The sequence below is a fragment of the Eumetopias jubatus genome, unplaced genomic scaffold (assembly GCF_037043125.1).
Source record: "Eumetopias jubatus isolate StellerSeaLion01/CBP00866 unplaced genomic scaffold, mEumJub1_p1.0 scaffold_5, whole genome shotgun sequence".
In the NCBI taxonomy this organism is placed as follows: domain Eukaryota; kingdom Metazoa; phylum Chordata; class Mammalia; order Carnivora; family Otariidae; genus Eumetopias; species Eumetopias jubatus.
In genome coordinates, this window is record NW_028274811.1 from 59,907,861 (window position 1) to 59,923,963 (window position 16,103).

General features: G+C 38.5%; 1 protein-coding gene across 1 annotated transcript in view; it reads left to right on the top strand.

Annotated features, from left to right (window-relative positions):
- Positions 1–16,103, top strand: part of JMY (junction mediating and regulatory protein, p53 cofactor) — a 95,384-nt gene that overhangs the window by 21,459 nt on the left and 57,822 nt on the right. Inside the window, exon 2 of the mRNA XM_028114578.2 lies at positions 13,367–13,540. Coding sequence (XP_027970379.1) covers positions 13,367–13,540 — 174 coding nt within the window. The remainder of the gene's footprint in view (positions 1–13,366; positions 13,541–16,103) is intronic.

The following is a 16,103-nucleotide window of genomic DNA, read 5'->3' on the forward strand; positions in this document are numbered from 1 at the left end:
TCTTCGAAATTCCTGTGCATGTTGATATTTTGATATTTTCCCATGAATACTGAGTGTTCTTAATAGTGAATCCTTTCCAGAGGTTTTCAGTTGACTTTGCCCAGATCCATCAGAGGAATCACTACCTATGGCAGATATAGCCTTATGAAATATATTTCCTAAAGAATAAGACTTGAGAGTCAAAATTACTCCTTGATCCATGGGCTGTGGAATGGTTATAGTGTTAGCAGGCATGAAAAAACCACATTCATCTCACTGTTCATCTCTATGAGAGCTCTTGGGTGACTAGGTGCATTGTCAGTGTACAGTAATACTTTGATTATGAATTGGTTTTTTCTGATCAGTAGGTATTTTAAGCAGTGAGGTTAAAATATTCAGTAAACCATATTGTAAAGAGATGTGCTGTCATCCAGGCTTTGCTTTGGCATTTGTAGAGCATAAGCAGAGTAGATTTAGCATAATTCTTAAGGGCCCTAGGATTTTGGGAATGGTAAATGAGCATTGGCTTCAGTTTAGTGACAACAACTGTATTAGCCCCTACCAAGGGTGTTAGTCTCTATTCTTTGAAGCTAGGCACTAGGTTCTCTTCTCTAGCTTGGAAAATCCTAGATGGCATCTTCTTCAGCTATAACAATGTAAGGCTGTTTTGTCTGCATTGGAAATCTGTTGTTTAGTGTAGCCACCTTCATGAATTGCTTGAGCTGGATCTTCTGGGCAACTTACTGTAGTTTCTACATCAGCACTTTCTGCTTCACCTTGCACTTCTGGAGACGTCTTCTCTCCTTAAACCTCTTGAACCAACCTCTCCTGGCTTCAGGCTTGTGTTCTGTAGCTTCTTCACCTCTTTCAGCCTTCATAGAATTGAAAAGAGTTAGGGCCTTGCTCTGGATTTAGGCCTTGGCTTAAGGGAATATTGCAGCTGGTTTGAACTATTCAGGCCACTAAAAACTTTCTGTGTATCAGCAATAAGGCTCTGTCACTTTATCATTTGTGTGTTCATTGGAGTAGCACTTTTAATTACCTTTATGAAGTCTTCCTTTACATTTACAATTTGCCTAACTGGTGCAGGATTCCTCCCTCAGCTTTTGATATGCCTTCACCAAGCTTAATCATTTCTAGTATTTGATTTAAAGTTCACTTTAACTTAAACACTTTGAGGCCACTGTAGGGTTATTAATTAGGCTGATCTTCATATTGATGTGTTTCAGGGAGTGGGAAGGCCACAGGAGAGGCAGAGAGATGGGGGGTTGGCCAGTTGGTTGAGCACTCAGAACATACAACATACAACATTTATCTGTTGAGTTCACCATCTTATATGGGCATGGTCCATGTGCCCCAAAACTATTAGAATAGCAACATCAGAGTACTGATCACAGATCACCTAACAAAGATAATAATGAAAAAGCTAGAAATACTGTGAAAATTACCAAAACGTGACACAGATATGGTGTGAGCAAATTCTGTTTTAAAAATGGCACTGATAGACTTGCTTGACACAGGATTTCCACAAACCTTCAATTTGTTAAAAACAAAAACAGTATCTGAAGTACAGTAAAGTGAAGCACAATAAAACGAGGTATGCCGGGAGCCTGGGTGGCTCAGTTGGTTAAGCGACTGCCTTCGGCTCAGGTCATGATCCTGGAGTCCCTGGATCGAGTCCCACATCAGGCTCCCTGCTCAGCGGGGAGTCTGCTTCTCCCTCTGACCCTCCCCCTTCTCATGCTCGCTCTCTCTCTCAAATAAATAAATAAATAAATAAATAAATAAATAAATAAAATCTTAAAAAAAAAATAAAACGAGGTATGCCTATAGTGCTAATTGATAGTAAATGTAGTGAGAGAGTGAGAGGGAAAAATTGTTTTTGATTGAAGAAAAGTCACCTGCCATAATTTATATAACTTTAGAGAGACTTTTGCCTCACATCACTGTTAATATGGGTATATTAAGGAAGTATGGTTAGTTAATATGGGTATATTACATTATATGGGCATATTACATTATAATATGGTTAGTTAATATGGGTATATTAGTGAAGTAGAGTTTCTCAAACCTTGGCATGCATGCTTATCACATGGCAGTCTTAACTAAAATTCAGATTTTGATTCTGTGGGTCTGGAGTGGGCCCTCAGGTTCTATATTAATAACAGGTTCCCACATGATGTTGGTGTTGCTAGTCACAGACCATATTTTGAGTAACCAGGTACTAAATGACCATCTGTTTCATTTGGTTATTTAGCTGAGTTGAACACAGCCAACTACATTAAAGAGGGCAGGTTGATCACATACATCGTTATTTTTTCCTACTCCATAGGTGGTTTTACTGCTTATTAGAATGTGCTGCATTTACAGACTCAGTGTGATGCCCTGTTCCTAGTGTGAACCCTCCCGACTTCAGGGAACATGATACTTTGCTACCCCTCATCCCACCCAGATTCTTTATCCAAGATGCTTTTATTCATGTGATTTCTCAAGTCTGGCTTGCCCTCCTTTACCTACACAGCACTTCTCATCCTTCAAGTCCCAGTTCAAATCCTAGTTGTAGAATATCTTTTCCAACTGCATTAGCCTACTCCGATCCATCTTTTGTCTAACATTTTACTGTCTTTTATAATCAGTATTTTACTTTATGTCTGTTAGCTTGCTTCCCTAGTTAGATTGTAGATCTCTTAAGGATAAGGTCTTTCTTGGACATTTTGTATCCCCTACATGACTCTCCTGTTGGGTATCTAAAAAGCAATTTAGACAGTGTCTCTGAATCTGTTAATCTTTGCCACTAAAAAGCAGTCTCTATTCCTTTGTTCTTTCTCTCAATTAGTGCCAGACCCCTAGTAGTCATCCTTAATTTCTCTGTGCTAAAATCTGGTCTTTCACCAAGTACCACTGATTTTATCTCCAGAGCATTTCTTGAATCTTTGTTCTTCTCTCCCCCAGTGTAAAAACTTCCAACTTTCATGGACTCACCCAGGAGCCTGTGAACTGATCTCTCTGCATGCACTCTGATGCCCCTTCCAAGGTTTTCTCACCACTGTAGCATATAACTCAGGGCCAGCAGTGTCTCTTAGTATCTCCAGAATTGTCTTTGTGCCTGCTGCTCCCCCTGCTTGTGTGCTCTCTCTGTCAAATACATAAATAAATTAAATTAAAAACAAAAAAAAACAAACCACTTGTTAACACAGCAGAAAGACATTGATCTGATCACCGGGCTTAGCAGAGACAAAAATCAGTGTTAATTGGTTATTATGAATTTATTTTTATCTTTTTTTGTTTTACTTTAAAAATAAGCATACATGGGACTCCTGGGTGACTCGGTCGGTTAAGCATCTGCCTTCGGCTCAGGTTATGATCCCAGGGTCCTGGGATCGAGCCCCTCATCGGGCTCCTGCTCCGCGGGAAACCTGCTTCTCCCTCTGCCTGCTTGCTCAGTGGGGAGCCTGCTTCTCCCTCCATCTGCCGCTACCCCTGTTCGTGCTCTCTGACAAATAAATCAGATCTTTAAAAAAATAAATTAAAAATAAGCACACGTACAGTGAAATACAATGTTGTCTTTAAGTAGGTTTGTATTATCATATAAAAATTAATTGACTTTGTTTTATTTATGCGTTCATTCATTCATTCATTCATTCATTCAGTAGACTCCACGCCAGTGGGGAGCCCGGGGCCGGACTTGAACTCAGGACCCTGAGATCAAGACCTGAGCTGAGATCAAGAATCAGATGCTTGGGCGCCTGGGTGGCTCAGTTGGTTAAGCGACTGCCTTCGGCTCAGGTCATGATCCTGGAGTCCTGGGATCGAGTCCCGCATCGGGCTCCCTGCTCAGCAGGGAGTCTGCTTCTCCCTCTGACCCTCTTCCCTCTTGTGCTCTCTATCTCTCATTCTCTCTCTCTCTCTCTCTCAAATAAATAAATAAAATCTTAAAAAAAAAATCTGATGCTTAACTGACTGAGCTACCTAGGCACCCCAGTAGACTTTGTTTTATATGAATTTTAGGATTACAGAAAAATTGAGTAGAAAATACATAGAGTTCCCATTTATTCCCCTCTTTCCCACAGTCTCCCCTAATATTAAAGAGCATAGTTTACATTAGTGGTCATTCTTTGGGTTGTGCAGTTCTCTGACAGACAAATGGGGAATGTCTGTATCCATCATTACAGTATCATACAGAATAGTTTCACTGCTCTAAAAATCACGTTTCCTTTATTCATTGGAGTGTGCCACCTTTCTCCAACTGCTGCCAACTAGTGATTTTTTTTTTTTAACCTGTCTTCATATTTTGCTTTTTCCAGAATCGGTATCATAAAATATGTAGCCTTTTCAGATTGGCTTCTTTTCACCTTTGAATATGTATCTAAGGTTCCTCCCTATGTTTTTTGGGTTTTTTTTTGTTGATTGACAGCTCTTTTTTTTTTTTTTTTTTTTTTTTTAGTGCTGAATGAATATTCTGTTGTGTGGATGTACCACAGTTTGTTTATTCATTATGGGATAATGAATATTATCCAATCCATTATTGGAGGACATCTCTGTTGCTTCCAAGTCTTGGCATTTATGAATAAAGCTCCTATAACTTTTATGTGTAGGTTTTGTTTGGATTTAGGTTTTCACCTCATTTGGGTAAATATCAAGGAACATGAATGCTGGATTATATGGTGACAATATATTTAGTTTTTTAAGAAAGAGATACCATGCTAACACTAATCAAAAGAAAGTTGGAGTAGCTATATTAATTTGAGATAAAGCAGACTTTGGACCAAGGGAAATTACCAAGGACAAAGGATAATAAAAGGGTTAATATAATAAAATAATATAATAAAAGGATTAATGCTCTAGGAAGACCTAATAATCCATGATGTGCATGTGCCTAACAACAGATCATAAGAATACATTACCACTGACAATGAATGGGAATTCTGGTTGTTCCATATCTTTGTCAGCATTTGGTATTGTCAAGTGTGTAGTGGCATCTCATTGTTTTAATTTGCAGTTCTCAGATGACAGTATGATGTTGAATATCTCATATGCTTACTTGGCATCTGTATATCTTATCTGATGGGTCTTTTCAGATCTTTTGCCCATTTTTAAATTGTGTTGTTTTCTTAATGTTGAGTGTTGGGAGGTTTTTGTATATTTTGCATAACAGTCTTTTTTTTGGAAATGTATTTTCCAAGTGTTTTCTCTATAGCTTGTCTCTTCTTTTTTTTTGGAAGGTTTTATTTGAGAGAGAGAGCATGAGCGAGGGGAGAGGAGCAGAGGGAGAGCCAGACTCCACCCTGAGCAGGGAGCCCAAATCAGGGCTCGATCCCAGGATGGATCGCGACCTGAGCCAAAGGCAGACACTTAACTGACTAAGCCACCCACCACCCTGTAGCCGTCTTTTCATTCTTTTGAGTGTCTTTTGTATAAGTTCTTAATTATAACAAAGTCCAGCTTATAAGTTTTTTTTCCCACGGATTGTGCTTTGGGTGTTGTGTCTAAAACATCTGTCAAACCCATGGTCATGAAGGTTTTCTCCTAGGTTATTTTCTAGGAGTTTTATAGTTTTGCATTTTATATGTGGGTCCATGATCAATTTTGAGTTAATTTTTGTGAAAGGTATATAATAATGTCTGTCTAGATAGATCCCTCCTCCCCTCCCCCTCCCCCCTCCCTCCTTCCCTTCCTGCATATGGATGCCCATTTGTTGAAAAGACTATTCATTGAATCACCTTTACTCCTATGTCAAAAGATTACTGGATTGTATTTGCGTGGGTTTGTTTTGGACTCTATTCTGTTGATCTGTTCTTTTATCAGTACCCCGCTGTCTTGACTACTGTAGTTTTCTAGTGACTAATGAAGTTGGATAGTGTCAATCCTCTGACTTCGTTTTTCAATATTGTGTTGGCTAATCTGAGACTTGCATTCCCATATAAACTTTATTTATTTTTTTTAAAAGATTTTATTCATTGATTTGTTAGAGAGAGAGAGAGAGGGAGAGAGCATAAGCAGGGAGGGTGGTAGAGGGAGAAGCAGACTCCCCACTGAGCAGGGAGCCCAGTGCGGGACTCGATCCCAGAACCCTGGGATCATGACCTGAGCCAAAGGCAGACGATTAACCGACTGAACCACCCAGGCGTCCCCCCATATAAACTTCAGAAGTGGTTTATTGATATCTACAAAATAACTTGCTGATACTTTGATTGGCATTGTGTTGAGTATCAAGACGTATCAAGATGGAGAGAACTGACATCTTGACAGTAGTTAAGTCTTCCAGTCCATATATATGGAGTATGTCTCCATTTGTTTATTAGATCTTTGATGTCTTTCATCAACAGTTGTGTAATTTCATTTAGATCTTGTGCATAGATTTATACCAAAGTATTTCAATTTTTGTGTGCTAACATAAGTTATATTTGGAGGGGTTTCTTCTCTCCCCTCCCCTCCCCTCCCCTCCCCTCCGTTCTCCTCCTTTGGATTTTGTACAGAGTGATGTCATCTGTGTAAAGACAGTTCTGTTTCTTCCTAGTCTGTATACCTTTTATTTATTTATTTTATTCTATTTTATTTTATTTTTTAAAAAGATTTTATTTATTTGAGAGAGAGAGATACAGTGAGAGAGGGAACACAAGCAGGGGGAGTGGGAGAGGGCAGAGAGCCCAACACAGGGCTTGATCCCAGGACCCCGGGACCATGACCTGAGCCAAAGGCAGATGCTTAACCAACTGAGCCACCCAGGCGCCTCACCTTTTATTTCTTAATTGCATTAGCTAAGACTTCCAGTATGATGTTAAATAGGAATGATGAGAGGGGACCTCCTTGTCTTGTCCCCTTGTCTTATGGGAAAGCATCTAATTTATCACAATTATATATGATGTCAGCTCTAGGTTTTTTGTTCTTTATCAAGTTGAGGAAATTTCCCTGTATTCCTAGTATGCTGATAGTTTTTTTTTCATGAATGGCGTTGGGTTTTGTCAGATGCTTTTCCTGCATCTATTAATACCATGATTTTTCTTTAGACTGTAATGTGATAGATTACATTGATTTTTTTTTTTTTAATATTGAACCAGTCTTGCATACCTGGAATAAATCATATTTGGTCATAATATATGATTCTTTTTATACAGTGTTGGATGTACTTCCTAATATTTTTTTGAGAATTTTTGTGTCTACATTCATGAGAGATGTTGATCTGTAGTTTTCTTGTAATATCATTGTTTTTGGTATTAGGCACATGCTGACCTCTTAGAATAAGGAAGTATTCCCTCTATGTTTGTATTCTTTTTTTTTTTTAATTTATTTATTTGAGAGAGAGAATGAGATAGAGCATGAGAGGGGGGAGGGTCAGAGGGAGAAGCAGACTCCCTGCTGAGCAAGGAGCCTGATGCGGGACTCGATCCTGGGACTCCAGGATCATGACCTGAGCCGAAGGCAGTCGCTTAACCAACTGAGCCACCCAGGCACCCTATGTTTGTATTCTTGAGAGATTGTAGAGAATTGGCAAAATTTCTTCCTTAAATTGTTGGTAGAGTTCACCAGTGAGCCCATCTGGGCTTGGTGTTCCCTGTGTTGCAAGGTTATTAATTATGAATTCAATTTCTTGAATAAAGGCCTGTTCAGATGATCTATTCTTGTGTTTCATTAGAGTGTGTCTTTTAAGGAATTCATTTCACCTAGTTTTTTGAATTTGTGGGCATAGAGATGTTCTTATTCCTCTTAATGTCCATGGGATCAGTAATGATGTCTTTTTGTCATTTCTGATATTAGTTATTTGTGTCTTCTCTTTTTCTTTGTTAACCTTGATAGAGGTTTATCAATTTTATTGATGTTTTCAAAGAACCACAGTTTTTTGTTCCAATGATTTTTCTCAGTTGATTCTTTTTCAATTTCATTGATTTATACTCTAAATTTTCTTTTTTTCCAGCAGTCTTTGAAATTAATTTGCTCTTTTCTAAGGTAAAGGTTTAGATTATTGATTTCAGACTTTTGTAATGTGCATTTAGTGCTGCAGATTTTCCTCTAAGCACTTTTACTGCAACCCCAAAATTTTGCTAAGTGTTTTTATTTTTCTTCAGTTGAAAATATTTTAAAATTTCTCTTGACTTTTTCTTTGACCCATGCACTATTTAAAATTGTGTTGTTTAATCTTCCAAGGATTTTGGGGATTTCCAGAAATATTTCTGTTACTGATTTCTAGTTTAATTCCATTGTAGTCTAAGAGCATACTTTGTATGATTTCTTTTCTTTTAAATTTATTATGATGTGTTTTAGGCCCAGAATGTGATCTGTCTTGGTGAATGTTCCATGTGAGCTCAAAAAGAATAATGTATTTCGCTGCAGTTGGGTGAAGTAGTTGAGATAGATGTCAATTATGTCCCATTGATGGTGCTGTTGAGTTCAGCTATATCTTTGTTGATTTTCTGCCTGTTGGATCTGTTACTGATAAGGGATCTTGATGTCCCCAACTGTCATAGTGGACTCCTTTTCTCCTTGTAGTTGTATCCATTTTTAACTTGGGTATTTTGGTGTTATGTTTTTGGGCATATACACATTAAGGATTATTATGTCTTGGAGAATTAACTATTTTATAATTTTCTCTGATAATTTTTGTTGTTCTGAAGTCTGCTTTTGAAAGTAATATAGCTACTGCAGCTTTCTTTTGATCTAGTGTTAGCATGGTATGTCTTTACCACTTTAACACACTTTAACCCATCTGTGTCTGTATTTAAAGTGAGTTTCTTTTAGACAACATACAGTGGGATCTTGTTTTTATGTTCACCCTGACAGTCTCTTTTAATAGGTGTATTTCCGCCGTTGATGTCTAAAGTGATAATTGGTACAGTTGGAGTAATACCTACTATATCTGTTACTATTTTCTTTTGATTGTCCTCTTTGCTTTCCACTCTTTGGCCTTCTGGTATTAATTGAGCATCTTATATTCTGTTTTTTCTCAGTATAACATCCTCATTTAGCAAGTCTGTGATACTTTTAAAACTTTTTTTTAGTGGTTGCACTCAAGTTTGTGCTAACAGGTTTGCGATACTAACCAACCTTTCTTTCAAATCATGCTGTTCTACTTTACATGTAGTACAAGTACCTTATAACAAGGTATTCCCAGTTCTTCCCTCCTGTCCCTTGTAACCTTGCTGTCATTTACTTTACTAATCTGTAAGGTGTAATCACTGGATGTATTGTGACTCCTATTTTGAGTAAACTAGTAGCTGTTAGATCTGTTAAGAATAATAGGAAAAGATGTTATTTTACTTTTATTCTTGTCTAACATTCCTCCTTTCTTTATTTAGATCCAAGTTTCTGACCTATATAATTTTCCTTCTTTCTGACAATCTTTTAATATTTCTTGCAAGACAGGTTCCCTCAATTTATGTTTGCTGAGGATCTCTTTTATTTCTCATTCAGTTTTCAAGGTAGTTTCACTGAATACAGAATTCTAGGTATATGGATTTTTAACTTTTTTTTAAGGTTTTTTTTTTTTTTTTTTTTTTTTTTGGTAGTAATCTTTACACCCAGTGTGGGACTTGTACTCACAACTTCAAGATCACAACTTCTGACTTAGCCAACCAGGGACCCCTGAACTCTTAATTATTTCACTCTACTTCTCTTGTTTGCATGGTTCCTGAAGAGAAGTCTGATATAAATTATAAAATAATGATTTATAAATTTATAAAATACAAATTACAAATTTTTCCTTACACATTGTCCCATGCTTCTTGGATATCTTGTTTTTTTCAAGTATTTTTTTTGTTTTTGCCTTTCAGTTTTGGAAGTTTCTACTGACATTTCTTCAAGCTCATTTGCTGGTTTGTTTTGTTTTGTCCAGCCTAATAATAAGCCTATTGAAGGCATTTTTGCATTTTAGTGGTTTTGATTTATAGCATTTCCTTTTGACTCTGCTTATGTTATATACATTCGTTCTTGCATGTTGTCTGCTTTTTCCATTAGAGTCCTTAGCATAATTTAAAAAAGATTTATTTGTGTATTTGAGAGAGAGAGAGAGTGAGTGAGTGTGTGTGTGTGTGTGTGTGTGAGAGAGAGAGAGAGAGAGAGAGAGGTGCGAGCAGGAGTGGGGGGAGGGGCAGAGGGAGAGAGCCTTCATGCTGACTTCCCTGCTGAGCATGGAGCTTGATACCACCACCCATGAGATACCATGACCCATGAGATCATGGTATGAGCCAAAACCAAGAGTTGGTCACTCAACCTGTTGAGGCACCCAGGCACCCAAAGATCACTTACTGTATTAAATTCCTGGTCTGATAATTCCCATATCCCTGCTTTACCTGAGTATGGTTCTGATGCTTGCTGTCTCTTCAAACTGTGCTTTTAATATGCCTTGTAATTTTTTTTGAAAGCTGGACATGATGGTACTAGGCAAAAGGAGCTGAGAGAAATATGCCTTTAGACTGAGGTTGTTATCCACCTAGAGGAAACTCATCTGTGTTACTCTAGGCAATTGCTATAGGTGGCAGAGGCTGGGATTTCCTCTGGTGTCTTTGGTTTTGTCTCCTGTGGTGTTTTGGGTTTTCCTAGTTACTTCTTAAAATCTTAAAAAAATGAAGTTTTTTTCAGTTTCTTTTATACAGGAGCTCTACTGATGCAACAGCAAGGAAGTAGGGGAATCGGAAGTGCTAATCATAGACTTAAGATGACTTTTTAAATTTTTTAACCTCTTAGTGTGTCTGTGCCCTAGGACTATTTTAGACACTATATTTTTTAGTTCTAGAATGTCCTTTAGGGGTGCCTGGGTGGTTCAGTCGGTTAAGCAGCTGACTTTGGCTCCGGTCAAGATCTTGGGGCCATGGAATCAAGCCCCTAAGCCCCCCCCTCATGCTCACTTGCTCTCTCTCAAATAAATAAAATATTTTTAAAAATTATTTCTCCTTTGAGATTTTTATTCTTCATGAGCAAATTGCATCCATTAGCATTTTATAATAATGGCTTTAAAATCTTCGCTAAATTGAGGGGCTCTTGGGTGGCTCAGTCAGTTGAGTGTCTGCCTTCAGCTCAGGTCATGATCCCACGGTCCTGGGATCAAGCCCCACAGCGGGCTCCCTGCTCAGCGAAGAGCCTGCTTCTCTTGCTCCCTCTGCTGCTCCCCCTGCTTGTGTGCTCGTTCTCTCTCTCTATCAAATAAATAAATAAAATCGTTAAAAAAATTTAGAATTAAAATAAAATCTGTGCTAAATCGAAAGTATCACATCTTACAGTTCTCCATTTAATTGCTTTTTGAGCATTGTTTTGTTTTCCTATTTCTTTATAGGTCTGCTAAATTTGGATTGTATTCTGGACATTTTAAATGGTACCTTGCAGAGCCTCTGTTGTGTTATATTCCTCCAGAGAATGTTGATTTTTTTTTTGTTAGTAGATTTGTTTTAGCAGATACTTAATTTAATTGGTTCAACTGCAAACTCTACTCATCTTTCAAAGAAGTGCAGCTAAAATATTGCATTTTTTTCTTTAGCTGCTTTGCCCACAGCCTATCTTGTACATACATAGTTCTGGTAATCAGCCTGAAATTTGAGTAGAGTTTATTTATTTATTTATTTTTAATATTTGAGAGAGAGAGTGAGCACACAAGTCTGGGGGGGGCGGAGCAGAGGGAGAGTCAGACTCCCTGCTGAGCATGGAGCCCAACTGGGGGCTCCATCCCAGGACCCTGACATCATGACCTGAGCCGAAGGCAGCTGCTTAAGACCAACTGAGCCACCCAGGTGCCCCTTGAGTAGAGTTTATATACCAATTTGGGATTTCCTCCTTTGGCTTTCTCCATTTCAGCATTTATCCCCCTTTTCTAGGTGCTATGGTTGTCTTGAACTCTGTCCTCTGATTCTTCAAGCACCAAAACTGTAGTTTTCTGTTTCAGCCAAACTTCTCTCCTCTGGCAGCCACTGGGGCCTCCCCTCAGGCCAAATGCTGTGAATAAAAACTCACTTAGGGTTTTCCTATCTTCTAAGTATTGATGTTCTCTCCAGTTTTTCTTTATTTCTGGTCACTTTACCGTGCCTTCAGGTAGTAGTGTTGTAATATTTTGCCCAGGGTTTATAGTCACCATCAATGGGAGAATTGGTCTAAGAGGAACCATTCAGCTGATACTGGATAGTGGAAATTCTCCATGTTAGCAGTGAAAGTTGGAATTACAATATTAGAATAACAAGTATTTATATAGTACTTCTTTGTCATAAAAACACTTTAGGTTATCTGATCCATCATGATTGTTAATGATATAGTAGGCAAAAGACTAATGCGTAGATGTTGCTACATTTAGTGGTAAGAATCTGGTCCGGAAGTGAATTTGGACTCTAAATTGAGTATAGTATGTATAGCGCAACGTGGTAACTAAAGCAAAAAGTTGGGGAGGAAGATAGTAGTGAAAACTTTAGGTATGGAATGAAAAGCAGAATTTTGTGCCTTTGAGATGAGACTGTCACAGTTTGTAATTTTTATTTTTTTATTTTTATTTTTTAAAGATTTTATTTATTTGAGAGAGAGAATGAGAGAGAGAGAGAGCATGAGAGGAGGGAGGGTCAGAGGGAGAAGCAGACCCCCTGTGAGCAGGGAGCCCGATGCGGGACTCGATCCTGGGACTCCAGGATCATGACCTGAGCTGAAGGCAGTCGCTGAACCAACTGAGCCACCCAGGTGCCCCAGTTTGTAATTTTTTAAAAACTTAATTAGTTTTAGTTATTTAGTTTGTTTATTTACTACACTGTAAGCTTCTGAAGAGAGCAACCATGTTTTTGTATGCCCAGCTTTTAGCCCAGTGTCCAACATGTGTTAGATGTCCATATTTGTTGAGGAATGAATGAAAACATACACGAGTACCAAGGAGTGCAAGTAATAGTTATAAAAATCTATTATAGTCAGTCTTAAACTCTTTAGTACAGTTGAGGTTTTTATTAACCTAGATTTTGAGGGATGTGATAAGTGGGAGTTGAAAGTTAATGTGGGAATGTTCCAAACTGGGAGGAGGAGAGGAGTGGCAAGAAGATTTGGGAAAATTAGTAAAATAATATTGGTAAGAGTTGTTAACTACTTTGTATATTAGCAATGAAAAAAATTTTTTATAAATACGGAGAAAGCTACAAGATACTTGGGAAAATATATTTAAGGACTTAAGTCTAGGCAGATAGATAGTATGGAGTCCCAGAAAATACACAGAAAAAGAATAATACGATGAGAGCAGTTTGAAAGGGATGATTCAAGCAGGTCTTGAATAGTAAGACATCTCAGCATGGAGGTAAATGATGAAAAGCATTCAGTGATTTTCATTCCTTCTGTGTTTCAGTATTCTAACATCTGAAGAGGATAAGGGAGGGAGTTAAAAGGAAGTATTTATAGGCTATTATAATCAGATTCTTTGTAATAAAATTTTCTTGTTCCATAGCTTTTGGATAAGCACAAGAATACAGAAAGCATGGTTGAGCTTCTGGACTTGTATCAGATGGAGGATGAAGCCTATAGCAGCCTTGCAGAAGCCACAACTGAACTGTATCAGTATTTACTACAGCCATTCCGAGACATGAGAGAACTTGCCATGCTACGGAGACAACAGATCAAGGTATTTTTTTTTTTTTTTAAACCTTCATAGTTCCCTGCCTGTTTCATAGTTCTCAGCCTGGCTGGCCGTAGAGGAGCTTTATGCCCATAGAGGAGCTTTTTAAAAATGCAGATACCTGGTCCTTTCTCCCCAAAGATTCTATTTTGGTCGATTAAGATTGCATAGAGCCTGAGCACCTCATTTTAGAGTATCTCAAAGGGGATTCTGTTGAGTAGGCAGGGATAGGAAGAGCCTAGAAAGGTAAGTTGTAGATGCATTGAGAAATCTACAGGCTGCAGGGAGCCTGATACGGGGCTTGACCCCAGGGTCATGACCTGAACCAAAGGCAGACCCTTAACCACCTGAGCCACCCAAGTGCCCCTATCCTAAGGGATCTTAAAAAAACCTGTTGAAAATAATATGTGAATTAGGTACAAGGTTAATGTTAAAAATTCAGTTGCATTTTCTGTCTTTTAGAAATGAAAATTATAGAAACTTTAAAATACCATTATAAGTATCTCTGAACATGAACTGTTTAGAAATAAATTTTACAAAGTATATGAAAGTTCTGTGTACTGAAAATTATAAAACGTTGCTGAGAGACAGTAAGTGTACCTTAAGAAATGGGGAGATCATGATAATAGCTTGGAAGACTCAGTAATGTTTAGATGTCAGTTTTCAGTTGATCTGTAGATTCAAATTAAAATTCTAGTAGGTTTTTCCCCCCAGAAACTGACAAGCGAATTATAAATTTTTATGGAAAGGCAAAGGAGGGCTTTAACAATTTTGAAAAAGATAAAATTTGAAGTCAGGTAATAAGTCCTCCTTACTAAAAAACTAGAGAAATCCAGACATTGTACTATTGGCCTAGGATAGAATTGTAAATCAACAGAATAGAATAGAATCCAGAAGTACATGAGTGGTTATATAAGTTTTTCACGAAGGTGACAGAACAGTTCAGTGGGAGAAAGAATTTCCAAGAAATGGTACCAGAACAACTGCAGACCCACATTAAAAAAATTGATCTCATATGTGCTTGGCTGAGGAGCCAATGGGGCGAAGCTACCATCTGTGGGATTATGACTGAATGCCTCTAAGTCAGAATCCTGCCTAGGCAGACTGATAAGGCAGCGCCACAGAGCCTTGGTTGGCCTCGGATAGTGGGTCCCCTGCCTCCCTGCCGGCGGGCCTCCGTGTGTCGTGACTGGGGTCTGGTGTGGAGAGCCCCTGTCCCAGGAAAGGGGGCTGCCTCGTCGCCTGTGACGCAACGCACGTTCATGGGGAACCTGGTGCCAAACCATTCGTAGACGACCTGCTTCTGGGTTGGGGTTTGTATGTAGCAGAGCAGCTCCCTTGCTGCAATCTATTGAAATTCAGCCTTCGACACAAGGGTTTGTTAAAAAACAAAGAATTTTTAAAAATTTTAAAAAAGGAAAATTAAGGGGGAAAAACACAACAAACCATGTACAAAAATTAACTTGAAATCCATCTTAGACCTCAACAGGATCTCATGTTCTAAAACGTGCATAAGAGGGGCGCCTGGGTGGCTCAGTAGGTTAAGCGTCAACCTCTTGATTTTGACTCGGGTCATGAGATCGAGCCCTGCATTGGCTCAGTGCTGGGTGTGGAGCTTGCTTAAGATCTTTCCCTCTCCCCACCACCACTCCCCCAGTTCCCTCTTAAAACAAAATGGAAAACTTATATAAGAAAACATAGGAAGTTTTCACAATTTTGGGAAAGAAAAGGTAAAGGCTTTTTAGGTAGGATGCAGAAAACTTGAGCCATAAACTTTAAAAAATTTTTTTGATAAGTTGGACTTGACCAAAATTAAACACTTAATTTTTGAAAGATTGTTAAGAAATAGAAGGCAAGCGCACAGACTGGGAAAAAAAATACTTCTAATACATCTGAAAAAGGAACTCTACATACAGCTCAGTAAGACAACCAAAAAAATTTAAAAATCAGCTAAATATTTATTTGTTTATTTACTTAAAGGATTTTATTTATTTGTCAGAGAGAGAGCGAGAGAGTGCACAAGCAGGGGGAGCAGCAGGCTGAGAGAGAAGCAGGTTCACTGCTGAGCAAGGAGCATGATGTGGGGCTCCATCCCAGGACCCTGAGATCATGACCTGAGCCGAAGGCAGATGCTTAACATGCTGAGCCACCCAGAAGTCCCTAAAAATCAGCTAAATATTTAAAAGACAAATAAATGGCTAATGAGCACACACAGAGAAGCTTAAAATTGTCATCATGGAAATTCAAATTAAAACTATAATGAGATACACACCCATTAGAGTGAATATAATTTAAATTTCTGGCACTTGGGCACCTGGGTAGATTAGTCGATTAAGTGGCTGCCTTTGTCTCAGGTCATGATCCCAGGGTCCTGGGATTGAGCCCTGCTCAGTGGGGAGCCCGTTTCTCCCCCCTCACCTGTGCTCTCTCTCCATCAAATGAATAAATAAAATCTTAAAAAAATATTGTGGTGCTCCCAAGGGCTGGTAAGGATATGGAGTAACTGGAATTCTCAGATATTCCTAGCATATTTTATAGTGGTGTAACCACTTTGGTAAACTGTTTGGCT